At 40.2% G+C, this 21,024-nt stretch overlaps 1 protein-coding gene across 1 annotated transcript in view; it reads right to left on the bottom strand.

Moving 5' to 3' along the window:
- Positions 1-21,024, bottom strand: part of PGM2 (phosphoglucomutase 2) — a 66,891-nt gene extending 45,867 nt beyond the window's left edge. Inside the window, exon 1 of the mRNA XM_033105768.1 lies at positions 20,983-21,024. Within this exon, the coding sequence (XP_032961659.1) occupies positions 20,983-21,024 (42 nt within the window). The remainder of the gene's footprint in view (positions 1-20,982) is intronic.

The following is a 21,024-nucleotide window of genomic DNA, read 5'->3' on the forward strand; positions in this document are numbered from 1 at the left end:
TTGGAAAACAGGTACATTGAAGATGTACATACTCTATGTTTGAGCATTTTCATCTTAGGTGTATAATCGAGAGCAGGGGTCCGCAAATCATTTCTGGAAAGAGCCAGATAGTAAATATTGGGGCTTCATGGACCAGAAGACCTCTGTCACCGCTACTCAACTCTGCTGCTGTTGTTGGAAAGCAGCCATAGACCACATGGAACTGAATGGATATGTTCATGTTCCAATAAAGTTTTGTTTGTAGACACTGAAATTTGAATTTCATATACTTTTCACATGTCACAGAATATTCTTCTTTTTTCCAACTATTTAAAATTATTCCTACCTTGTGGTCCATACAAAAACGGTCAGCAGAATGTCCCCAAGGAACTCTTGTATACATGTGCAGTGAGAGGCTTATGCAAGAAGTTTTCAGCAGTATTACTTGTAATAGCAACAAAATAAACCGAGTACCACAGGAGCATAGACAATGAGCAATAGTTTATGACATATTCATAGGTTGGAACGCAACATAGCACTGAAAATGCATTAACTTCAGCTACATGTATCACTATGGATCGATCCCAAACAATACTGATCAAAATAGCAAGGCACAGAAGAATTCATACAATATGATAGTTATATTCAGAGTAATAAAAAAGGGCAGAATTAAACCATACATAGATGATGAAACTATAAAGAAAGGCAAGGAAATGATAAAGACATAATTCAATAAATTCGCTCCCTTAGGGACAAGAAGAGATGAAGATATGTTAGGAGAAGCATACAGGAGCCTCCAAGTTACTGGAATTTTTCTATTTTCTAAATTTTCATGCTGGGTATTCAGGAGTCCCTTTCCTTCTCATACTTTAAAATATATATATATTTTATATATATTTACATATATATATGTATATATATATAACTATATATATAAAAACTATATATATATAATACATTAGTGAATGTATATTTTACTTAAAATATAATCTAATTTTTAAAAAAGCATCACAACTGACAATTTGAAGTTGATATAGTGCTTTATTCCACAGATTTGTTTACAAATTAGGGGTTTAGCCAACGCATCTTGGTTTTGTAGGAAAGGGTGCCCTCTTCAGGCAATATGTCCAAAGGCGTTAAAGATTTTGAACAGAAAGCCTAGACTTTTAAAACTACCAGAAACTCATAGGTTACATGACTAAAAGGCACGTTGTGAGGTTTTTATGTCTATTCTTAACCAGCCCCAAATATTTTATTTTTAGAAATCTCTAGGGAAGCATTTTTTTTCTATTTTTATTTAATAATAATGATTCAGCTTAGTTAGTTTTAAAAATCCACATTTTCTTTTTCTCCTAATTTCTATTTCTTATCAATACAGAGGCTACCAGAAAAATGTATGCACATTTTAAGAAAGGAAAAAACTATATTAAAATTGTAATACTCGATTTATACCAATAACAAAAGATGAATACAAGTCATGTGTATACATTTTTTTGGCACCCCGGTATATGAAATCCCTTAGAATCCTTTCTTGAAGGATTTAAGGTACAACTACAGAAATGCTTACCATGAGATGACTCCCTTGGCCTGTAATAACACCAAGAGGTGGGAAAGGCTGAGTTTCTTGTCATTGGCAATTGCTTATATATTCTTGCAAGTATTTCAGAATTCTATTTTTATTCAACGAAGGAAAATCTATGCAGATCTAAAATCTTGTGGGGACTAGTCCGGTTTGCCCAAATATTTAACATATGCCTCCATTTAATATGTATATTACACTACAGTCTATGAAAAGGATCTAAAAAAAATTACTATTTAGTTAGTAAATGCTGAAAATGTATCAAAGTCGTAGCATCAGCTTAGAATTAATAAGTTTATTTTTTGGCTCAGCCATTACAATTTAGTTAAATAAAATTTACTTCTTTGTTAACTCATTCAGCAGACACTTATTTATGATTATTATTATAACCTTATATCAAACATAGTATTTATTCTTTCAGATCACCTTATACCACCATTGTATTTAATCATTTAAAAAATTCCTTTTTTAAACATATGTTAGTGTGGAAAAATTGCAAAATATTTGTTAATGTATTATTTTGCTTTTCTTTTATGGCTATCATATACTTCATTTCTAAGGAGGGTTGTATTAGCCCTAACATTGTTTTATAGAAAAACGTTAATTGAGTAAACAATGGGTGACACTGCTTTTAAAAATTTGTACTGCTTTTATTATATATGAAAGAACAAAATGTGGACAACAGAAATTAGAATCCTAGAACTTTAAAACTGGAAGAGATTTTAGAGATCATCTTGTCTGTTGCCCCCTACAAAGGGCAACTGCCCTCAGCTGAGTAAATGAAGTTCTAAAGTGGTCACTTGTTTGTCCCAAATTACACAATTGTAGTTATTGAGATAACTCTTTTAACCAATTGCAAATGAACTTAAGTAGCAGGTTTGTTTATACCTTAATGGAATACGTTATTTTATGGGCACTTGGCATGCCCAGGCTTTTACGGCTGGGTAGCTAGGAGGCAGTGTTGTATAGTGGGAAAAAGCTTTCACATCAGAGAGAGAGAGAGAGAGAGAGAGAGAGAGAGAGAGAGAGAGAGAGAGAGACAGACAGAGAGAGAGAGAGAGACAGAGACAGAGAGAGAGACAGAGAGAAAGAGACAGAGAGAGACAGAGACAGAGACAGAGAGACAGAGACAGAGACAGAGAGACAGAGACAGAGACAGAGAGAGACACAGAGAGACAGAGAGGGAGAGAGAGAGAGACAGAGAGAGAGACAGAGAGAGAGAGAGACAGAGAGAGAGAGAGCTCTAGGAGCTGGCTCCTGCCACTTGGTGGCAGGCCTTGAGCAAATTACTCGGATTACAAATGGGAATAATAATAATACTCTCTAGGGTTGTCATGGGGCTTAAAAGAGAAGCACAGTGCTTGGAACACAATAGACCTTCAATGAATAGTAGCCGCCATTATTACTTGCTGTATATTTTTATTAGCTGTATATTTGTATTATTTTCATTAGCTATATATTTTTGTGTATTATTTAGATGAATATTTTTATTAGCAGTACTTTTAATGCTTATATGCATTTTTTAAAAACTGAAATCCATCTTAATTTCTAGTTATGTGCCTAAATTCTCTATATTTTCCCAGAGTCCTTAGCAGGGTCACTTGTACTATATTTAACTTATTGGTGCTTCAGTTTCCTCATTTGTATTAGGAGGGAGAAATTGCACCAGGTAATCTAAAAATCCTTTTTAGCCCTAACTTTCCATATGCTCATAGTCGGTTTTTTAAAGATCCAAATCCCTGATTCTCAGAGGGTTTTCAGGTTTGATTATTTATATTTGCTTCCTGCAATAATTCATCATTCTGACTGCCCAGTGAAAAATATTGGATTGAAAATCATTGTCAGCAGTTAAAGAAAATGATGATGGTAGGGGTGGGGGATAAATCATTGTTTAATAAATGTTGTCAGGCAAGCAGAACAGTAGGGAGAAAAATTAACTTGGATTAACTTGTATCTGTACTTCATATTATTTATTGAATTAAACTTCAATAATAAGATGGGTGAATGAGTTAAATATTTAATGCTGATCTATTAAAGGACAAAAATTCTTAGAGAAATGGAGTGCCAAATTTAATTCAATTGTGGAGGAAAGATAAATATTTGATGCCTGAGAAATATAGGCTATGACTAGACATTCAATGCATACGAGTATGATCAAATGTGTGAAGTCAAATTAAAACCTGTGTACACACAATGTAATGAAATAAATATTGAAAGAAGTTAACAGGATAAAGGAAACAAATGTGACAACAATGTCTGATAAAAGTGTTACTATCCAAATATAGCAAACACACCAACAATGTAAAAATCAAGAGGTGGAATTCATTTAGTAGGCATGAAAGGTGACCCAGAACACGAGATAGTACATTGTCTCATAGAAAAAGTCTATGAACCAATAGAAAGAAGGGATAAATATAAAATAAGGTAGCAAAACTTAGTAAAAACTATAATCTTCAATAGAGCCAATGCTAGCTACATAGTCACCATGGGAAAAATAAATGTGCTCTCTCACTGCAAAAGGGGTATTATTTCTCTGGAGAACAAATTTCCAACACATAGCCAGCTCTTTAAAAACTATTTATACCCTTTAACCCACTAATTCTATTTTGGAAATATACCCTAAGGAAATAAACTTAAAGGAAACAATATCAGTTGTAGAAGCACAAATATAGCCGCTTCATTTATGATACAAAATAAATAAATAGAAAGGGAACAAGTTTATTTCAACAGAAAGGGAAACTATGGGACACACACATGCACGTATTTTTATATATGTGTATGAACATACAAAAATAATCTTAGGGTGAAAAAGAGAAGTGCAAAGTAGTTATACACTGATTGCAGCTACAACAATTCTTGCAATGATTGTTTATTCAATAGAGTTTATGTCTCATGGTCTCTATTCCCTCTGTGAAGCAGATGACTGAGTTTTTTGTTGAAAGTACTACTTGGGAACTAGGAGGGCAAGAGATGATGGTGGGGGAACTTGAAGTAGCTGCTTTGGGGAACAGGATAAGGAGCCAAGTATTCTTAGAAACACTATGGCTGAGGTTAGAGGGAGAGAATTTGTTCCAGTCTAAAGAGTAATTTATTTTTCCTGGCACTGATCCACAATCAGAATGTGGGAGCATAACGTGGGGATAGAGTCAATAAACAAAAGTTAGAGTTTGCAGGGAGGTGAAAAGAATGACAAAGGAAGAAGTGAGTTGAAATATTGGTAAATATATCATTTGGTTGAAAGTAATGAAAATAAGCCATTCATTTAAGTAGGCAATGAATAGCTCCTAGATCAAAGAAAAGGTTACAGAATAGGGCTTATAAAAATAGATGGGAACCCAGGGAGATTAGGCAGTCAGTACAGGAATGAATGAGCAGGACATCGTGCCAGAACACCTATCACTTCTGCCAAGAGGTTTTCCTCCCACCACCTTTAGACCCTCCTTGTCTGGATTCTGTGGCCCTGAATGCTACATACTGAATTATCCATTTGTCCCTAGGGGTCAAGAGTTGAGGCCTCAGGCAATAGCATCCAATTGGCAAAACCTTGGTCATGTGTCCAATCTCTACTCCCAAGAGGAAGGGAGAAGTGTCTGGTGCCTTCAGATTCCATACTGGGCATGAGTCTATTTCCCAGCAGACTCTCACCATAGGGAGTCTTCCCAATTAGGAAGGAGGTTAAGCACTGAAGAGGAAAACCAACCGACAAGAGAAAAACTCCTTTATTCACTGTACTAAGAGAGTGGTTGAGTGTTGGACCATTGGTTCTGGAATTATAGGAAAAGATGTGGGAAAAGAAAAATTTGGAGAAAAATGAGGGATAATGAGACTGGAGGTTTTAATGCATTTTTAGATGTCAAGAGTGAGAATACAGAAAAGATAGTTTAAGATTTCAAAGGTGGAGCACACAAGATTTCTAGGCATGGAAACACATGAAAGGCAACCAGAGGAAAATGTGAAATGACAGAAATGGGAAAGAGGTTATGTTCCATGTCCTAGGCCTATCCCAGCTCATATCAGACGGCCTGGTACTTAATAAATGAGTGAATGAATGTTGAATAAGTTCTTTCCTTTTGTAGAGTTTTCTATATTTCTGATTTATTAAAAGGGCAGAAAGTTGTACTTAATACCTGTGCTGATAATGACTTTATCGGGTTTTTCTACATAACAAAGTTATGATATGGTATGACCGGGACATCAAGAACTAAAAAAGCTTATTAGATTTTGGCTTCAATTACTAGTTATTCACTTTGCTTTATTTGTATAGATATAAGTTAAACAATTTTAGTGCATCTCTTTGCTGTTAGTTTAAAGGGTAACTTTGGAAGGGATTAGATATTATTGCTCGTCACTTACCTTTTTGCTCTTAGGTTCTTTCTCTGTCCTCTCCCTGCTCTGCTCTGTATTGCAGGAACCGATGTTTCTCAGGCTCCCTTGTCAGCTGGCTTCTTGATAAGTTCAGCTGAAGAGAGGCACTAAAGGAAGATTTGGGTCAAGGAGGAAGAGAGACACCAGAGTATTTCTTTGTGTGTTTGTTTGTGCCTCCCTGCCTCCCTGCCTCCCTGCCTCCCTTCCTTCCATCTCTCTCTCTCTCTCTCTCTCTCTCTCTCTGCCTCTGGTGGAATCTCCCATGACACTTGTTTGTCCACCTCCTGTCCATCAGGCCCCCTCTCTTTCCAGGCATCTCCCACTGGAAATCCCCAGCTTTGGAGCTCTGATAACACCGTTTCATGCTATTGACCTTCTCCTCCTAGCAGTGTGTTGACTGACTAAATAATTATCCAGGTAATCCACCAAAAGAAAGTGGTTTATTCGGGGAAAAGAAAAAGAAACGGAACCACAAAGGAGTGCATGCATGCACACTCACTGGCAGGTCTGCCCACTGGCCACCCACATGGAAAAAAGGTTAAAAAAGGTCAAGGGCCTAACATGGCTTCCCCCTTTATTCGCATCCCTTCCTGGCAAGTTACCACATAGTTCAACAGGAAGTCAAGACTAGAGAGTTAACAAGGGGCCCAGCTGCACCCTTAAGTCCTCCCAGCTCTATGGTTAAGCATCTTAAGACGTCACTTCACTTTTATCATTCCTCCCTCTTGATAAGATCTTTTCTCTAAAACCATCATTGATCAACAGTTAGGTCTTCTAGTGTCAGGTTTTCCAGTGTCCAATCTTTTGTCCCTCAATGTCTGTTCAGCCTTTTGTCCCTCAATGTCAGAAGGGCCTCTTCTGGGTGTCGTCTCTTACATCATGGGGAAGAGTGCATGGATTGGGGAACAGCTGGTGTCCAGTGTCAACTAGCATCAGAAGCAGAGCTTAAATAGATCACAGTTAAAGATAGAATTAGAACATAGCAACCTAGCTTATGTAGCAAGCTTACACAAGAACTCAAGCTCCTTACAGGTCACCTGCTTTAAATCTTGACAGCTTTAGTTTCAGATCACCAGACTGTGCTTTTCCAGTCAGAGTTTGGTGCCTTCTTTAGGTGTGACACGTGTATCCAAGAGGCTACTCCCTGCAGTTTTGCAGCACAGGGGTTAGTCAACAGGACCTGGTAAGGGCCCTTCCAGCGTGGCTGGAGGGAATCCTCTTTGAGGTGTCTTTTCCAATAAACAAAATCTCCAGATTGTAAAGTATGAATTTTTAGTTTTTAGGTTTCCTGGAGTGCATGGTGAAATGATTGTTTGACTAAAGCATGATTATTGTTGATGGCATCAATTAAGCCTTTACAATATGTAAAGTAAGTCTCCTTTCACCAACTGTGGATTAAGAGAAGCAGGGTCCAGATGCATAGGGTGTCCTGTAATTATCTCAAAAGGTGAGGGCTTATGAGTCCTAAAAGGAGTAGATCTGAAAAGGACTAATGGCAAAACTTTTGGCCAAGGTATTTGGCCAAACAGCACAGACTTGCTTTAGCACCTGTCCAGTGAAATGGGTTCCTCGGTCACTGTGGAGTCCAAGAGGAGTTCCCCAAGTAGGAATAATCTTCTCTAACAGCACTTTAGCCACTGCAGACGCATTAGCTTGTCTGCAAGGGAAAGCTTCAGTCCAGTGAGAAAACATATGTTTCATGACTAACACACATTTGTATGCTCGAGATGGGGGAAGCTGTATGAAGTCTAGTTGTCAGACCTCAAATGGTCCATTTGTCAATTTAAAATGTTCAGGGGCAGTGTGAATAGGCTTCCCTGAGTTATACTTTGAACAGGTGGGACACCTGAGGTAGGCACTTTTTGCAGCCTTATTAATATTTCCCCACCAATATTGGTGCATGAAGGCTACCATTTTATCAGTTGACCAATGGGGTTCAACGCATGTATGGTGTTTAAGAGTGGGAATTGTAACCTGTCTGGTAGGACTGGGTTGTTCTTTGGTCCCAACAGAGTCTCTTCTCTTTATTAAACCAACAATTGTTGGGTTTCCAGTTATGTTTTTCTTCCTCAGAAGCTGACTGTTGGGCTTCTCTGGCCAGTTTTTCTAAGTTATCAGCTGGAGAAGCTTCTCTCTGGACCGTGACAGAGGTCCGACTGCTACTGATACCTTTAAGGGCAGCATTTTTAGCAGAAATGTCAGCCAGGTGATTTCCTTTGGCTTCCAGGGAGTCAAGTTTAGAATGCCCCGGAATCTTAATAATGGCTAAATAATGGCTAAAGCATCAGGTAAAAGTATAGCATCCAATAATTTCTGTACTTATGGACCGTTCTTAATTTGATCTCCATTGGCGGTAAGAAAACCACGTTGTTTCCACAGCATTTCAAAGTCATGAGCCACCCCAAAGGCATATCTGCTGTTGGTATAAATGTTCATAGCTTTACCCTGTGCTAAAATGTAAGCTCGAATGAGCACATATAATTTAGCATGCTGTGCTGAAGTGGCCAGGGGCAAAGGTGCTGTCTCGATGACTTCAGAAGGAGTTACAACAGCATAACCAGCTCAGTACTCACCACTGTCGTCGTTTTTCAAGTACGACCCATCGGGAAACCATGAGAAATTAGCTTTACCCAGAGGAATCTTCTGCAAATCATCACGAGGAGTCGGGAGGTGATCTGTCAATGTCAGGCAGCCATGAGGAGCTTCCTCAGTCTCAGAAGGAAGAAAAGTAGCTGGATTAAGGTTGTTACAATGTGAAAGGGTTATATGACAAGTGGTTAAAAAAAGGATTTCATAGGAAGCAAGACAGCTGGCTGAAAGATGCTGGGTGTGAGGAGAATTTAGGAGAGCTTTTACTGCATGAGGCACAAAGATAGTTAGAAGGATTCTTGCAACAATCTTCTCTGTGGCCTTAACCAGGAAGGCAGTGCCAGCAATGGCTCTGGGGCAAGGAGGGTATCCCCGAGCCACAGGGACAAGTTGTTGACTATAGTATCCTAGGGGTTTATGTTGATCCCCATGTTTCTGAGTGAGTACCCCAAGGGCATTTCCTTCTCTGTCATATACAAAAAGGAAGGGCATCTGGTAGTTAGGATGCCCAAGAGAAGGTGGGTTCATTAAACTCTCCTTCAAGGCCTTGAAGGCCACGTCATCCTCTTCTTCCCATGAAATTGGGTCAGGACTGTCATTCCTTAATATGACATATAGAGGTTTTGCCATAAGAGAAAGATTTGGGATCCAACTCCAGCAGTAGCCTTGTAATTGACACCTAGTCTTGGGCTTCGGGAAACTTAGGACACTATGGAGCCTGTCTGGATCCAGGAGCAGACCATGTTCCGGTATTAGATGTCCCAAATATTGAACCTGAATTTGGGCAAATTGCAATTTCTCTTTAGAGACCTTATGTCCCTTTAAGGTTAATAGTGTCAACAAATGGATGCTATCATCCTGCAACGAACCCTGAGAAGATAAACAAAGAAGTAAATCATCCACATATAATAAGGTAGAATCTTTAGGGAAAATTATATCATCCAAATTGGTCTTCAGAATCTGTGAAAAACAAGAAGGGCTGTCAGTAAATCCCTGAGGCATTACAGCCCAGGTAAATTGCTTCCCTTCCCAAGTGAAAGCAAAAAGGTACTGGCTAGCTTCATCAACGGGGATGCTAAAGAATGCACTGCATAAGTCAATTACTGTAAAGAACTTACTTCCAGTTGGTATGGATGCCGGCAGTGCAAGAGGGTCAGGAACAACAGGGTGCCGAGGGATAACAATGTGGTTTATTGCTCAGAGGTCCTGGACAAACCTCCACCCTTGTCCCTTTGGCTTTCTCACAGGTAGACTAAGAACATTACAAGGACTAGTGCAAGAAATACTAAGACCCTAAGTTATGTAGTCTTCTATTATGGGCTTCATACCTTGGATGGCCTCTTATCAGATATTGATTAATTCTGGACAGAGGCTTTAAAAGATCAATTTGAACCTTGATAGTAGGAGCACTGTGAATCCTGCCAATATCAGTTGAAGATTTTGCCTATAAAGAAGATGATAGTTGGTCCAATAGGGACCATTAATAAGTACTCTCAGATTCAGTTACTGTACCAGCAGAGACAGGACAAATAAAAGATGCTGAAAGTTCATGTAATTCACCTGATTGGTGATTCTGACAGTTACCATCAAACTCCAATATTATTTGTCCTTTTTGAGAAAAGGATATTCCAGCATGATACTTCTTTAATAAGTCTCTGCCTAATAAATGGGTAGGGGCAGAAGAACTAAGGAGAAACAATGTTCATCTCTTAAGGGACTTAGACAAAAGGGAATAGGTTCAGATACGTGAACCTATTGAGGTTTTCTTGAAATCCCCACTATGTGAAATGTCTTATTATTCCGAGGCAGGGGCCCGTTTACAACAGTGGAGTTAAGCAACAAGAGTGTACCACTGGTGTCAGAAAGAACAGAGATAGTTTCCTCCCCAATTGGAAGAGAAGTTTCTCCAAGATGATTAAGGGGAAGGACTGGAAAAATGCCCTGTAGTTCCACGGAGCCCCATCTGGGAATTAAGAAGGCCTGAAAGGGGTTTGGCAGAAGGCAGGGAGCGTTTTGTATGCTTAAACTTATGGCAATCTCGTTTTCCAGCATCTTTGCTCCTTGGAGTAATGGCAAAAAGGTGGAGTTCTCTGGTTTCCCACATGACCTCCCATTTGCCTCGGCTGAAAATCAAATGTCTTGGCAATCTGTCTTCCAGGTGGCCCACTTAGGGTATTAGCGAGCTCATCTGCCAAATTTACCCAGTCTAGGGTAGGCATTTTCCCCCATCCTGTCCTGGATCTCTTAACCAGGAGGGAAAGGTCCTCATTCAGCCCACTGACAAAGAATTAAAAACTGTCCATGTGTGGCCAGCATCCGAAGGAAGACCAGAATTTTCCTTCAAAATGACCTGGAATCTTTCATAATAGTCATTAGCAGATTCGTCAGGCCTTTGTGAGCAATCCTGAATTTTCCTCCAATCAACAGCCTTTGGAAATGCCTCGGGAATTTCTTGATGTAGTTTCCTAGCAAGTTCCCTGTCCTCTGAACAATCAAAGGTTTGCTTTTCTAAATCCCTTTCAGGATGTTCCCATACAGCAATCCTCATCCAGTGTCTGGCTTGGACTTCAGTTACTGTAGGAAATTCCTTTACAATAGCTCGCAGCTCAGCTTTGGACCAGGGAGCATAGGAGATGTGGGGTTTACTAGGATCCCCAGAGGGTTTAATCTTAAGTGGAAAAGTACTGATACCTTCCAAGGAAGAAGAGAGAGAAGATTCAGGAGAAGATGCCACTGTGGGCTGAGTTGAAAGCGGAGGAGGCGGCAATGAGGAACAAGATGATGTCGGAGGTGGAGTTTGAGACAAAGGAGGAGTGGGGGAAGGGCAAGGCAGTGGAGTGGAGGGAGGACGAGAGGTTTCAGGCGCCAGGTTGTTTCTTTTTACGTTTTTAACAGTCTTTGTTAATTTTGAGACTTTATTTTGTAAAAAGATAATTCTAGATCCATAGTCTTGTTTGGAGGCCTCCATATACCACTCCAAATAGGCATTCCATTCCTCTTTTTCAGTTTCAGCACTGTTACTATCCAATTTAGTTGTCAGAAAATCAAGTTAGGGAATCTCAAAAGTTTCCCAAAGCGGCCACTGATATTTATAATTATCCATAGTCAGATCTGTCCATTTAGTTAAATACGTGCACAAAAACTCCCCACAGGTTTTAAACATATACTCAGCTGGTATCCCTGGAGGTGGGGCAGTTTTAGAAAGCTTAGACATCAGAGAGCCTATTTTTAACACGGGGCCCAAAACAATTGACTACTCGAATAACCTGCAGGTCCTTCAGCTCACCTCACTTGGAACAGTCTGATCACTGAGAACCAGGCCGAAGGCTGAAAGCCATTTCCAGGCAAATAACCAGCTGAGGGAGTCAAGCTACTGGCTGAGCTGGGTGGCACTCCGTTAACTTTCTCCATGAGACAATACGATCGAATACCGGCTAAAACTGACCAATTTCAGTAGAAATAACCTCTTATCGCCAAAGGGGCATTAAGCAAAGGCCAGTTTTTTTTTTGTCTCAAATGACAGCCTGCTTTCTGAAGAAATCAATCCCACGTGCCATGAGTACACAGACAAAGAAATAGGCCTTAAAGCATTTATACACGTGCACAGCAACAAACAAACAAAAATTTTACAAACAATTCCTGAATAAAGCCTGGAAAGTGCCAGACACAAAAACCATAGGCTCAGATCCGGGAAAGAAACTCATCTGCAGCTTCTAAGCCATGGAGCGAAGGTGGAGCTGAAACAGCTCAGTCAGGCACCATAGCTTTTCTCACTGTCAGAAGCCATCAAAGTTCCGTTCTTCTTTTTGCCCCACGTTGGGCGCCATTAATGTCTACGGGCCAAATAGTTCTCTAGATAATCCACCAAAAGAAGCCAGTTTATTTGGGAAAAGAAAAAGAAATGGAACCACCAAGGAGTGCGTGCATGCACACTTGCAGGCAGGTCCGCCCACTTGGAAAAAATGTTAAGAGCCCAACATGGCTCCCCCCTTTATTCACATCCCTCCCCGGAAGTTACCACAAAGTTCAACAGGAAGTCAAGACTAGAGAGTTAACAAGGGGCCCAGCTCCACCCATAGTCCTCCCTGCTCTATGGTTAAGTGTCTTAAGATGCCAATTCACGTTTATCAGGTGGTAGTGGCTTCCTATATCTCTAATCTCTGGGTAGTCTCACTGTCCCCTAGTTGGCTGCTCAAGTCCTTTTATAAATTCATTGTATTAAATTCTCATTGTTTGAAAGACCTAAAGTGTTCTCTGTTCTCCTGACAGGAAGTCATCGGATTCAGACACAGCGTCCTGCTTCCTGAGAACAGTTCCTGTTACCTGAGAACACTGCTATTCACATGGGGAGTTATAATCTGAAGCAGAGTATGTCTAGCCATCCATCAAATCCTTTCTCTGTCCTCCCAGACACTCAGCTAACCCCTATTTCCCAGGCATGCAATGGATTGCTGGCAAATGGAACAGGGATAGACTGTATGCCTGGCATTTCCAGGATTGATCCAGAAAATTCTTCCTTCTTTCTCTTTTCCCCTTTCTGCTGACTGGACTTCAACATTCAGGGCAACTCTGGAAATTGATGTTGAAGAGATCAGTGCCTCCATCTGCTTGGGACTGTCTACATGGAGCAGACCCTTCTCACACAAAACACTGCCAGTTGGATTTGAGATGGGTGGGAAATGGGTGAGAGATAAACTTCTATTATGGCTAGTCACTGAGATTTGGGAGTTTGCAATAACATTTAATGCAACTTTAACTAATAGGTAACCTGAAAAATATTTTTATTAGGGAGCATAGTGGTTAAGAATGGAGGTGAATGGGCTTGGAACTCTGCCATTTACTAGCTGTCTGACTTAGAGTGAGTCACTAACTCTCTCCAAGCCTCAGTTTCCTCTGTAAAATGGGACTAATAATAGTATGATCCCATGGTGATATGGTAAGGAATTACTATATAATATCTATATGTAATTCCATATGTAATTACTACATTATACTATATTGTATTATATGTAATCAGTGAGAATTCAATCATTGTTAGTCACTTTGTTATTAGTGAACTAGAAAGTAGATTAGATCTTAAAAATAGCTTCCCTTGCTCTGTGTGTACCTCACATAACCTTAGGACGCATTGATGTAAGTTAAGTACCATTTTTTGATAAATGGAACTTCATTATATCATCAATCACGTGGCCATTGAGTTTTCTTCCTGATGTTGTCATTAGATATTTCCACCACAGTTGCTGGAAAATAACGGGGCTGATTCCATGTTCCTAGGGAAGCTTTCATTTGAGATTGAAAGGGTAAATAGGAACAATAGGACTTTATAAACCATAGCCTCACCTGACCTCCACAGTAAGAATGCTGACTCCTGCCTTTGAACTCTCACTGCGTGTTTGACAGTCTATGACATTTTCTTGTTGCCCAGCGTGCTGTATCAGCATACGGAAAATAAATGCAAGAAAGGTTAATAATGAGACTGACGTTTATAGGTCAAGGAGAACCAAGAGGGGCTAATGAAGCACTTCTAGGCTACAACGGTGGGAAGCCACTATCCTTCCTGGGCTCCAAGGAGCAATGGGAGGGAATGGTGACCGGAATATGGCTGTCCCTGTGGCTCTGGGAGAAGGCTGCTCCTCCGTAGCTGTGGCTGGAGGGGAATACAGCCACTGTCAAGCCTCCACAGGGCAGGGAGGGAGCCAGGGCAATGAAAAGCTTTACCCTCCTTCCCCTCTCCCTTCATCTCCTGCTATGGCTCCCATTGACTGAGCCCAATCTGAAGCCCAGGACAAGAGAGCCTAGCTCATGTGGTCCGATGCCCATAAAAGTCAGCCTCCAGGAGCACGGGGCGGGCTAGAGAAAACTGGAGTGTGCATCTAACGCGGTGAAGGAGAATATCCAGCACCCTGACCCTGTGGGACTATGAGTTGCTCATGAGTAGAGTTTTTGTTTTATTGCCTTTGCATCCTCAGTGCTCAGCAAAGGACACTTAATGGATGTTAGTTGTAAAAATGAATATGGAAAACAAAAAGATGCTTACATTTAAATTTGAAGAAAAGTATATAATGTTCCCGTATCCTGTATTTGCCCTGGAAACGATGAAATTCCTTCCTGGAAATGAAGGCTTTACCTGAATCAGGGCATTCAGTACTTCATGAGCCCATGACACCCCAGTCCTTGATATCTATCCTTCATCATGCACTGGCAATTGGCCTTCTCCCCTGAGGTCACTCCTTGCCTGTGGCCTCTGTATCCTCCTGTGGAAGTCAGCCTTCCCAGGCTGGAGTGCTCTTTCTGAAGCCCTTGCCAAAGTCAGGGCGTCCATCAATGCCTCATTGCCTGGTACTCCTCATCCTAGATTTCCTTGACCTTTTCCTTCTACCTCTTGTGCTGCACCAAAATCTGCATTTGAACATCCAGGCTGATATTCTTCCTTTTACTGCAGGCCCAGCACTATCAATTGTTCAAGTTTTGTCAGCCAATGGATGAAAACTGTTAGATAGTCATGGCAAAAAGCGAGGGCACAACAGAGAAGCAGTACTTGTGTTAGAGCATCTCACCTCAGGGCAGGACAGTAGCTCTCGCTGGTTGCAGTAGGAATGTTATGGAGAGTCTGCTGTACTTCTTTCCTTAATGGCGTGCTGTTCCATATGAGGTTAGTTTCACTTTGTGTTCAGAAAAATATTTGAAAGATGAATAGTGTATAATAAATCAGCTCTACCCCAGGGCTGCAGTAAATACAATATGCACTTACTGGTAAAAGAAAAAAAAAATTAGGAAGTTATAAACACAATATATGAGAAGTAGATATAGGTTTATTATAAAACTTCATAGAAATGAGGTTTCCTTGTATTTTGAATCAATTTATTTTGGGACAAGTCTTTTGTCTAAGAATCAAAGGTGTGTCTGAAAGGAAAGTAGACAGTAGATACAGGGAAAATGTGTTTTCGGTCATTTTTCTGGTTGGCTTAGTTACTCTATTTGCTCTGAAGACCATCAGAAGGAAAAATATTAGGATCAGAAATTTGGTCAGAAATGTATCACCTATTATCTCCAGGTGATACCCTCCCATAAAAAAAACTACATAAATAGATTTTTTAAAAGATTTAATTTTTAACAATCGTCATTAATCATTAAGCCCATTCACATTTTCTACATTGAATGTGTCACTGAAGGTCATGAATCAAGTTTCTTTTTGGTCATGATTTAGTCATGTGAACTTTGGCCAAGCTTACCTATGACTTACCGTAGGAAAGATTTTCTCAGGGAGACAGGATGCTTTTTCTTCAACTCATGACGGCCAAATTAGGAGTCTGAGGACATAAAATAGTATGTCCATATTGTCTTAAACATACACATTCATGATCTATATTTTATTCATGAATTTACATATCTTTTTGTTTAGGCCCTCCTCCTGGTAATCCAGGGATTTAATGAAACATGAGACATGGTTCCTGCCGCAAAAGAACTTCTGTAGTTGGAGAGAAAATAAATGTTTAATAACTACATGGACCGAAATGCGAGAGTCATCACAAGGTGTGTTTGATTAAGCACCATTTAAAAGGAAGAGAGAATATACATTTAGAATTCCTAAGGGAGAGAGTAGATCGAAGACAATTCAGAAAAGCTTCTAAAAAGGAAAAGGAGATGAGATTAGCTAGAATTTGAAATAACAAGGGTCAGTGGAGGAAAGGATGTGAGCAAAGTTTCCTGGAGATTTGTTACTTACCCTTTTGAACTTGACTTTTCTGTGAGACATGGAATTGATAAATATGTAAGCCCCAATAAGAGTTTAATTGTAGCTGCACAATGATGGACCCTCTAGCTGCTGTGGTCAAACAATTGTGGGCACTAACTGTGGATAATCTTTCCTAGGAAAATGTTCAGATTGCGATGGAGGGGGAAAAAAAACATTGGAGAAATGATTTTACTTTAGAAAGGCTGTGAAGGGATGGTTTTACTTCAAGACTAAAAAACAAAAAATGTAGTACAAAAGAAAGGGAAGAAAATCAATATGAGCAAGTGATTCTACGTATCCAGTTACTGTTACTAAATTATAGAAATATATTTATTATATTAGGACACAATAGATGTATCCAGAGGCACTGACAGCAAATGACAAGGCAAATACATTAAAAATACATCAATACTCTAAGAATTAAACATGACTCTAAGAAGACTCAAAGTGCGCAAAGACTCTCTCTGTCTTAATTTTTATTGGCCCTTGAGTTTGATTGGGGTTTCTCAACCTCGACACTATTAAAATTTCGGGCAAGATAATTCCTTGATGTTTGGGGCTGTTGTGTGTATTGCAAATGCTTAGCATCATCTCTGTCCTCTACCTACTAGATGCCAGAAGTGCCCCCCTCTTTCCCCTCCCCAGTTGTGACAACCAAAAATGTCCGCTGACATTGCCAAATGTCCCCTGGGGAGAAAAAGTCACTCCTGTTGAGAACCACTGGTTTAGATAAATAAATGTGTGTGTGTGTGTGTGTGTGTGTGTGTGTATATCTATATATATATATAAAATCCAAAACAGGTTTAACAAAGGATCACATATGTGGGGTTAGTGCGGAGAGAAAAGAAAAAAAAAGACATTTTAACATTTGTGCAAGGAAGTACACTTTCATTTATTCCTAGTAGTCTCAATTATTTCTGGTAGAAAACATACAAAATCACATTTCTGAGAAAGCGACCACCAGCTTTGTTGAGCTCTCCAAGCCAAGCCTTGGACGTTCTTAGCAGCTGACCTCTGCTGGCTGAGTGCAGGAACTTTCTGAGCTCAGTCTGGTGCAGACTCCAGTTTTTATCTGGTGAGCATCCTGCGACTGATCAACCTCAGGGCAGGGTCTTAGGTGAAGCAGCTTGAGGCAGATGGACTTTCCCCAGGGTTAGCAATGTCACCTGAAAGTGGATATGCGAGATGTGGGGAGCACGCTTGATGACCGAGACCCGTGGAATGACCTTCCCTGTCTGGAGAAAGCAAGTCAAGTTGCTCAGCCTTTGATGAGCAGTGCTCTCTCCAGTCAGATGGAGTCAACACTGTGATGGATTCCCATCACTGTGCAGAATTACCTCATCAGTACTTGGCAGTGCTCTTCTCACTCTCTAGGGCTGTAAGCATTGCTATCTTTTTAAGAGGATATTTTTATATGAACATCTGGCACCAGAATCCCTTTTAGGGAGAGAGCTGACCTTATTGGGAAAAAAAAAATATTTGGTGAATACTTGGAATGAAAGAAGAGATATCTAAGTTATATTTACATGACAAAGGTCATTCTGATGACAAATGCTGTATGTGAAATAAAGGGATAATTCTGCTTTGCCTTTTGGAAGACATGATGAAATGGAAGAGGAAAAGGAGAAGAGAGAAATAGAGAGAATGAGGGATACGCAAGATGGCATAAGGTTGTGTAATTTTCAGCCTTCCTGGGACCCCCAAAATTTCACAGCAAAGTCTTCTTTATCTGTTAGGGACATAGTTGGCAGCAAGTAATAGAATATCAGACTTCTGGTGGCTTAAACAAGTGGGACTTTTTCTTAAAAGTAGAGGTACATGCCTGTTGGCATGGATTCAGCAGCTCCCCGATGCCATCAGGGACCCAGCATTGTCTATATGTCCACTTGATCGTCCTTATTCTCTTGGCTTTTGTGCTTGTAGCTGCTGTGGGCCCACACATGAAGCCCATATTCAAGGCAGGCAGAAGGGAGAGGGAAAAGTTACCAATGACGGCCTTTTTATTTTATTTATTTTTTTTTTTACATAGTAAATCTTTCCAAGAAACACTCCCCACAAATTTCCATTTCCATCCCATGACCTCCCTGAACTCAGGGGGTGAAAGGAAATAATTAGCTTTTGTATCCTCTTTAATCGAGGGAGGTAAGAAAGAAGGCCTGGTGCTGGGTCAGCTGCGTACACGATCTGGCACACCTACTGAACTCATACATGTGGGCTGTGTGTGAGCTAGCTTGGAAAACGAAGGAGGGCAAGGAGCCTCACCTTAGGGACTGATCTGGAGTGAGTGCAACCAGTTCGTGAGGAAGGCAGAGGCCATAGAGCAGAGGAGGCCAGGAGTAGGGAGCCCTCCAGAATAAGCAGAAATTGCAGTGAGAGCTTTGGGCCTCTGCAGGCTGTGGGCTTGAGGGGTGGGACAATCATGAGATGTAGCTCTCATGGCTGATGTCTGGGTTATATTAACCTCTAGCTCATCACCGATTCTTGCTAATTACTCTTCCCTGTGGTCTTCAGATTTGCTGCTTTCACAGTCCTTCTTCTTTAACGTCATTGCTAACGTCTTCCATGCCATTCCTGAAATTTCCGTCCCTGCCTTGTTTCTCTGCTTTCAGTTTTGTTTTTTCCCCTCCTAGTCCAGCTTTGTGTAGATTATTGGCACCTAGCTGTTGCCCTATGCCTAAAAAGCTGCAACGTTGCTTTTAGGGAGAAATAGCATAATCAATGCATGGCTAGAAAACGGAATGTCTTGGATGCGGGTAAGAAATTAGTAACACAGGATTCATCCTAACGCAGGGCTTGAGATGTGCCCTCTTTTGTCCCGGAGAGCTCACTCCTTAGACACAGAGGTCCCTGCCAGAGCAGCATAGTTCCTCTGGATTCCCACACCAATAATACGTGGTGAAAAGTATTTGTAAAGTTCACAGAGATATGTTATATACATAAATATAATTATATTAAAACAAATTTTGAACAATAACCATAAATAGAAAATGTGTTTTAGAATATTTGATTATCTTGGGAAATGCTTAAAATATCTTGCTAAATGGAAGAAACAGGCTCCAAAACAGCATGTATGATCTGAGTTTTTCTTTTGAGGGACAGGTTGCAACATATGTGCATCTTTGGCACCAAGTTTAAAATCTAATCTCCAGTAAGGAGTGTTGCCCTATTATCATGTTTAATCTACACAATAAATCAATCTATTAATATGTATCAAGGCCACAGTTGCTTAAGATTAAAACATAACTGAGTAGATACTGCCAGCAAGCAGGACAACTTTAGAATTCCCCTCCCTCCCCACCCAAGGTTATTTTAAGATACTGCTTTTGTTTCTCCTTTTAGTCTAGCTGAGCAGCAGTTCTCAAATGTATAAGAAACATTTCATAGGACTGGGACCATAAAACCATGTAGACTATACCTTATGAGTGATTTGAGGACAGTTCAGGGAAGGTTTGCAAGTTGTTTCCCCCTATTAGCTGACTTTAGAATTAAACCTTGAATCACTTGCTACGTCACCATATTTACATTAAAAAAGGTTCAAATGGATATAATATATATGAGAAAGTTGATAGTACTTATTTTTGATAATGGGATTGTGAAAAGAACTTTTACTTTATTCTTATCTATGTTTTCTAATTTTTCTACAATGAAGCCATAGTAATTTTCCAATCAGAAAAAGTTAAGAATAATTAAATGGTAAAATTCATCAATAGTGCTCATTTTATGTTTTCCCTCCAATTGAGTCACAGCAGTTTGAAGGTAGAACCTATTACAAAAGCTGCCAGGACAATTCTAGAAGCTGACCCCACACTGAGTTAGTTCCAAGCCCCACAGACCTACTGTCTTTCACTTCAAGACAGGTATCTGCAGGGGTTTTCCTGCCATTATTTTCAATAGGGTGACAGTGCTAGATTATAAACTCCCAGACCACCTTTGTTCCACGACTTGCTTTTGGATTACGAGTTTTGTGATTTCTTTATTTGTGTATAGTCCTAGTTTTTGGTAACCACACAGAATGGTTGTTGCCACGGAGGTAAGAATTCCGAGTTTTCCCATACTTAATTGACTCTGAAGAGAGAGTCCTCTGTACAATAGGAGAATCTAGTTTGGTTTATCACGCCGAGCATTTGATAAGACAAATTAATTATGTTGCCTTTTTAAAAATATGTAGAACTGCAACCAGTTGAGGTACTTTGTGCTGCGCAGCTAATATGCAAACATGTTTTGTGTTCCCAAATTTTTTGAGAGCCTTTTTCCTGGGCCTTTAAGGTGCAGAGCCAGGTTGCCCTTTCTCTATGCTTGCAAAGTCCTCTCATCTTGGCACATAACAGCTCAGAAACTGCAGGTACTGTTTTAAAATATACAAAGCATCTTCCCAAACAAACCTTTGTTGCGCTAAGTTTTACCTGAGGCTGAGAAGTCTATTTGTCCGATAGGAAACAATGACCATCAATGGACCACCAGGGCCACTCTCTCCCCATGAAATTGCTGTGGTTTCCAGAACAGCCCCTTTCTGCTCTTTACCTGTGTCTCAGCATAGACAGCTTTGAAAGTCTAGAAAATCTAGGCAGCCATCAAAGGACCTACACAGGAAGTTTGCAGATTCCACTGAGAAAGGGGACATGATAAAAAGCAGGTCATTTATTTTTATATCCTGCTTCGCCTTTGTCTTTCCCCTTTGGCTCATTCTCCTCCAGGCAGCACCACGAAATTGTGGGGATGAGCAAAAACTCATTACCTGAAGATCCAACTCGATGTGAAATGGTGGAGGCATTGACAT

Source organism: Rhinolophus ferrumequinum, chromosome 5 (assembly GCF_004115265.2).
Source record: "Rhinolophus ferrumequinum isolate MPI-CBG mRhiFer1 chromosome 5, mRhiFer1_v1.p, whole genome shotgun sequence".
NCBI lineage: Eukaryota > Metazoa > Chordata > Mammalia > Chiroptera > Rhinolophidae > Rhinolophus > Rhinolophus ferrumequinum.